The 6,719-nt window shown below is 47.5% G+C and overlaps 1 protein-coding gene across 1 annotated transcript in view; it reads right to left on the bottom strand.

Moving 5' to 3' along the window:
- Positions 1-246: 246 nt before the first annotated feature.
- Positions 247-6,719, bottom strand: part of LOC111823553 (zinc finger protein 501-like) — a 51,910-nt gene continuing 45,437 nt past the window's right edge. The window contains exon 3 of the mRNA XM_023745496.1: positions 247-1,928. Coding sequence (XP_023601264.1) covers positions 613-1,928 — 1,316 coding nt within the window. The 3' untranslated portion in view covers positions 247-612. The remainder of the gene's footprint in view (positions 1,929-6,719) is intronic.

The following is a 6,719-nucleotide window of genomic DNA, read 5'->3' as shown; positions in this document are numbered from 1 at the left end:
AAGGTGTGGTGTATTATGAGCTTCTAAGACCAGGTGAAACCGTTAATACTGAACGCTACCAACCACGCTTTGATCATGAAACGACCAGAATGTGGCAGAAGATGCGGCAAAGTAATTTTGCTTCATGATAATGCACTATCACACTTCAAAACCAGTTAAAGACACATTGAAAGATCTTGCCTGAGAAGTATTAACCCACCCGCCGTATTCACCAGCCCTTGCTCCTTCAGATTACCATTTGTTCCAATAGATGGCACATGCACTTTCTGAGCAGCACTTCAAAATGTACAAAGAAGTGAAAAATTGGATCTCTGAATGGTTTGCCTCAAAACAAGAACCATTCTTTTGGGATGGTATCTACAAATTACCTGAAAGATGGGGGAAATCTGTAGCTAGCGATAAACATTACTATGAATAAATCAGGTTGTAGGCCTGAGCAGATTAGCAAATGCAATGAAGCTCTTTAAAGCCTCACTTGTACATGAAACTTATGAGGAATCTAGCAGAATCTATGGTCTAATAAAAGTGATTTATATTGAGTTAAATGGGTCTAAAAGATTCTCCTTTTGTGTTTTTATTCTGAGTGAGAAAGATAAAACGTTGCCTTCACATTTAAAACTTTTCTCCAGTGTGAACTCTCAGGTGTCGAACGAGGGCAGATTTGTAGCAAAAAGATTTCCCACATTCAATACACTCATGAGGCCTATCTCCAGTGTGAACTCTATGGTGTTTAAGGAGGTTAGAGCTATTACTGAAGTACTTCCCACAATCACTACACTCATATGGCTTTTCTCCAGTGTGAACTCTCTGATGCTCTGTAAGAGCAGAGTTTTGTCTGAATGACTTCCCACAATCATTACACTCATATGGCTTTTCTCCTGTGTGAACTCTCTTGTGGTAACGAAAATGACTATTGGACCTAAAAGACTTCCCACATTCACTACACTCATAAGGTTTTTCACCAGTGTGAACTGTCTGGTGTTCAGTGAGGGTAGACCTATGGCTGAAGGACTTCCCACAATCAGTACACTCATATGGCTTTTCTCCAGTGTGAACTCTCTTGTGTTGAATGAGGTGAGAGGTTTGACTGAAGGACTTCCCACAATCCCTACATTGATACGGCTTTTCTCCAGTGTGAACTCTCTTGTGTTTAAGGAGGAGACTATTGCACCTAAACAATTTCCCACATTCACTACACTCGACAGATTTTTGTCTAGTGTGAACTTTGTCTTGTTTAGTGAGAGAAGACTTTTGATGGAAGGGCTTCCCACAATCAATACACTCATAAGACTTTTCTCTAGTGTGAACTCTCCAATGTCTATTGAGGTTAACAGTACATCTAAAAACTTTCCCACATTTGTTACCCTCATATTTCACTTCTCCAGAGCACACACTGTAACACTGAACAACTTTCTGCTTGTGGCTGGCAGCTTTTTCATGTTCACTCCATTCATGATGACTTTTTCCCTTGAGAAATGTCTGTGAAATCTCAGTTCCACTGCGTGGCTCCTCAGTGTTAAGAGGGGTCTGGTGCTGGAGAAACCTTGAGAGAGCTTGGAAGTCAAACCCAACCTCTCTATTGGTTGAAGGCAGCCCTGATAAGTAGAAGTTTAATCTGGTCATAAACGAGGCCCTGTTCATAGCTTCTTGCCAGGGCTTCTCTCCACTAGAATCCCGCTGTTGCTGGTGAGGGTTTGCACTGAAACAGAAATCTCTCCCGCATGTGTCACTACAAGAGGCTTTCTGCTCAAAGTATGTTGCTTGTGACTCTGTCAGGTGCAGAATATCTTTTAACACTGAGACACACTGCTTACAGAGATGGGTCCTCTGGGTTGCTGGTGCTGTCTTAGAAGCCCTGACCTGTGACACTCCTTGTATAGATATACTGTGGTCACGACAGGACTCATCTTCTGTTTTACGCCAAAAACCTGAAAACAGAAAAATGGTGACGAAATGAATGTTGACTGGTGACAAGAGGAAGTCCCATTGCAAAAGTGTGTTCCACATAGTACCTTGGTTTCATGCAACTGGCTGAAAATAAAATATCTGCAGGAAGGATTTAAAAGATGTTGCTATGAAGTTCTGGCTACTGAAGGTCAAAAACAAGGGTGACCTCAAACAAAATATGATACAAGCATGACAAGCACCACATAGAACAGCAGAGGGATCATCTGCTCATTATTCTGCTAACAGCATTCAGCAGGGCTTGTCTGCTTGTGACTTGGGTAAGCTGTGCAGAAAATTGGTTACATCTTAGTCCAAGTAAAATTCAATAAATGAATAGCTGGTATTCGAGGTCTACTTAAGCATGCATGTGCACCTCATAACACATCAGCAGGTCTGTGTTGGAGAACACTGCAGAGAAAACCTTGCAGGGGGACAGATGATGCAAGAAGGCCACAAGGGTGAAGATAGCCAAAAGCCAGGAAGTCACAGATAAAATAATTATTCAGCAAAGTGTCCAGTATGGAAAAGCAAAAGTAGAAAGGCACTTGCACCTAAACACTGTTGGAAATGTGCAGGTTCTCAGTATGATCTAAACACCGCACTTAAGTCATGCTTCTCCCAGTTGCAACTCAACAGGGCCAAGCCTCCTCTAAGATCATCCTGCATGTTCACCTTGTGAAATACACAATGGTTCTCCCTGAACCTTCTCTGTACAAGTACGCAAAAACCTAAATATTTCAAGTATAAGTGAAGGACAGCAGAGGTAAGTAGCCAGCACTGGCCCAGAGCAACTCAGCATGCAATAGTATTCAGGGAAGAGAATATTACAAACAATGAAAGGAGGGGCCTACAAGAACTGCACATGGTTCATGTAAGTAAATCCCATAACATGGCACAGACTTTCATAAAGAAGCTTAACTGGAGAAAGGGCACAGAAGTCGAAGTCATGGATTTGGACACAGTCACCTTCCTAGGAAGCGGAAGTTAATGTGGGTCCCATTAAGCTGTATGCAAGACTTAAAACTTCCACACACTCCCTACACTTTCCGAGGCAATGGATGTTAGGGATGTTTGGTGAGTCTATTGCTCAGGGCTCTCCACACAGGGGATGTCTCAGCCTCACAGGGGCCGTTGCAAGCTCACCGTGGCCATCTCAACCTCACCGGGGCCGTCTCAACTTCACCGGGGCTGTCTCGACCTCACCGGGGCCGATTCAACCTCACTGGGGCTATCCCAGCCTCACCAGGGCCGTCCCAGCCTCACCGGGGTCGTCCCAGCCTCACAGGGGCCGTCTCAACCTCACATGGGCCGTTTTGACCTCACCGGGGCCATTTCAGCCTCACCGGGGCCGTTTCAGCCTCACTAGGGCCGTTTCAACCTCACTGGGGCCGTCTTGATCCCACCTGGGCCATCTCGACCTCACTGGTGCCATCTCGACCTCACCGGAGCCGTCTCAGCCTCACCGGGGCCGTCCCAGCCTCACCAGGGCCGTCCCAACCTCACAGGGGCCGTCTCAACCTCACAGGGGCCGTTTCAGCCTCACTGGGCCCGTTTCAACCTCACCGGGGCTGTTTCAACCTCACTAGGACCGTCTCAACCCCAACGGGGCCGTCCCACCCCCACCAGGGCTGTCTCAGCCTCACAGGGGCCGTCTCAGCCCCACGGGGGCTGTCCCAGCAACACGAAGTCTCGTACCCTGTCCTTTGTTGGGCGGCTCCCTGCTGGACAAAATCTCCAGGCGTTCCTGGTGGCTGGATATCTGGTATGCTAGCTTGGATTTTGTTTTCTACCAAGTGCACAGACTGTCTGTCTGTCGTCTCCCAGCGTCCCATGTGAGACTGGATCTGGTGGACCTGCCTGTGCGTTTGCTGGTACAGCGGTTCCACGTTGCTGGCCCAGCCGGGTCCGGCTCCAGCTTCCTCCAAACCTGATTCTGCTTCTTGAGTGTGACCCTTATGTATGTGAGGAGTTGAAATCTGCATTCTGCTAGGCTGGGCTGCAAAAGCGCCGGTGGTTCTCTTTGTGCCACTAGCACAGCTTGGGTGGGAATGTAAATTGAGTAGGGCGGGATCCCCGGGAATCACCAGGGTGGAGCAAGGGGCAATGGCGTCTCCGTGACTCCTCGCCTCTCCGCGACTCCACGTCTCGTGTCCCTGAGTGCCGGCGAGCAGCTCCGTGAGACAGCCACTCTCGCTCTCCGGCCCATTGCAAAGCCATCCCGCCTCTCCCCGTAGGGGTCTGGAACCTCAGGATCCCTCCCCAAACAAGCTCAGTGGGTTTGAGAGTCTGCATCCCCTTCTGATTGAAAAAAACCGCGCATCCAGTTGCAGCCAGCCTGGCGCGCGACTCCGCACCTCTGTTCTTGGCGAATCACCAGGGCGGGGCCAAGGGCAATGGCATCTCCATGCCTCCTCGCCTCTCCGCAACTCAGCGACTCGCGTCCCCGAGTGCTGGCGAGCAGCTCCGTGAGACAGCCACTCTCGCTCTCCGGCCCATTGCAAGGCCATCCCTTCTCTCCCCATAGGGGTCTGGGACCTCAGAATTCCACCCCAAACCAGCTCAGTGGACTCGAGAGTCTGCAACCCCTTCCGATTGAAAAAAACTGTGCATCCAGTTGCAGTCCGCCTGGCGCGCGACTCCGTACCTCCGTTCTTGGAGCCTCTGCACAACCTACTCAGTCTCAATGCTCTTTCTTTCCTTCCAGTTGTAGAGCTTTCACTGGGCCAGCTTTCCCATGGTTCTGAATGATAACTGTTTATTTTATAGTTGGTAGTCTTGATGCTGTTGTGGGAGGCAGCACGCACAGGTCTGTACCTTACGCCGCCATCTTGGTTCTCCCAAGAGTGTGAGTTATTTGACACTGACCTTGTCAGGCACTAACCTTCTGGTCTCCCAGATTCTCCCTCTCAGACCGTGAAAAACACGGCATCACACCTTGTCCTTCTGACTATTATCCCAAGGTGCGGAGGCCATCACTTTGCACTCCTGCTGAACATAATTCTTTGAAGCACATGTCTCCCACACAGCTTCATTCAAAGATAACATAAATATGCTGTGATGAGCATAATAATCAGCTTCTTTTCCAAAATTCTAATTCACTGCCTCTGTAATATATTTCTCTCTTACCCTCTTTCTTCCCCAGGCCAGTGGAAATTTTCAAGACCAAGTCACACTAATGCACACTATTGTATTCCTACTGATCACTGTATCCGCCCTCAACAACAGGCAGGTGTACACAACTCTGACACCTAAGCTCTGGACCTGGCATGTAGCACCACAACACACCCTCTTTTCAGGAATTAACCTAAATTTCCCAAAGCATATCATCCGGTCACCAAAAAAAATGGACCTTTTTACAACACTTCTCTCACACAGCTTCAAAGGTAACACAGATTTGCCATGGTGAGGACAAGTTGTTTCCTAATCACCTTCTTTTCCAAAATTATAGTTCACCACCTCCATAATCTATTTTTCTCTTATCTTCTCCTTTACCATGCCAGTGGAGATTTTCAAACCTGGGTAACACTAATTTATGCTATCTCGTTCCTATTGATCAGTGGGTCATCCCTCAACAAAAAAAGGCATTGGGTAGAAAAAGGCATCTAAGCTCTGGACCTGGCATGTAGCACCACAACACCTCTCTTTTCAGGCAATTACCCTAAAAGTCACCTTACTGTATGATCCAGACACGACCAGAAATGGACTCACCTTTCATTTGCTCTTATGTCAATGGCAGGACCCAATGGCCATGAATTCACACTCCCTCTCCAAGTGCACATAACTCTCTACTACACCTCTCTCACACCTGCACTCCCAAAGCCCCAGCCCGCATAGTCATCTCCTTGGCCTCTTACTATTACTCAGCATATGTGGTCCAGAGAATGCTTGCCAAATTTCAAGCAGAATCAAGTACTTCCTAGACTCTGATAGTCCACAGTCATCAGGACTCAAGGCTGTCCTGCTATGAAGGCCTCTCTCCATGACTGTTTACTCCTTCAACCTCATCTATTGATAACCACAATCATATCTCAAATATCCAGAGCCCATCTCCCCTGGTGCTACACTTGATGTCCCTTCACCAGTCACAGCCACCATCTCTCCACTTAACTGTCACTCAAATCCCAGCGCCGATGGCCCTTGCACCATGCTTAATGAGTCTCACAGATAACCACTCATGCCTCTAAGCTAATCCACAAGACTGACTGCAACACCCCAGGCCACACAAAGGGCCACAATAATATCCTAGTGAGTGTTTAGATAAGTAAATATGTACCAACCCTAGTTTCATCTTGTTTGAATTACTCTTCAGCCTCCAATTCATCTCATGTCCACTCATCTTTTAAAAGTCTTGGCCACTGGGAAACCAATATCTCTCTCCAACACTCTACATGACCTTCTGTCCCTTTGCTGTGTTGTGACACCCACCTCCTACAAACAGGGGCCCCAGCAGGAAAGCCAGACCTCAGGCTCACACTGCCCGATCTGAGCAACTACTACCATTATCATCCTGACCATGATTCCCTATATTAAAGTGATCTACTGCCCTGAATGATGTGGCTCAGTTGGTTGAGCATCTACATGCACTGAGAGGTTCCAGGTAATAGTCCTGGTTAGGTCAGATGGGTGGGTTGAAGGCTGGACCCCACCAGGTGTTGTGCAGGAGGCTACTGATCCTGTTTCTTGCAAACTGATGTTTCTCTGTTTCTCACCTCCACCTTCCTACTCTAAAATAAATAAAAGTATTAAAAAAAATAAAAAAAGATACAACAGAT

This window comes from Myotis lucifugus, unplaced genomic scaffold (assembly GCF_000147115.1).
Source record: "Myotis lucifugus unplaced genomic scaffold, Myoluc2.0 scaffold_550, whole genome shotgun sequence".
Lineage (NCBI taxonomy): Eukaryota > Metazoa > Chordata > Mammalia > Chiroptera > Vespertilionidae > Myotis > Myotis lucifugus.
Note: the sequence above shows the minus strand (reverse complement) of the source record. Positions and strands in the feature narration are given on the sequence as shown.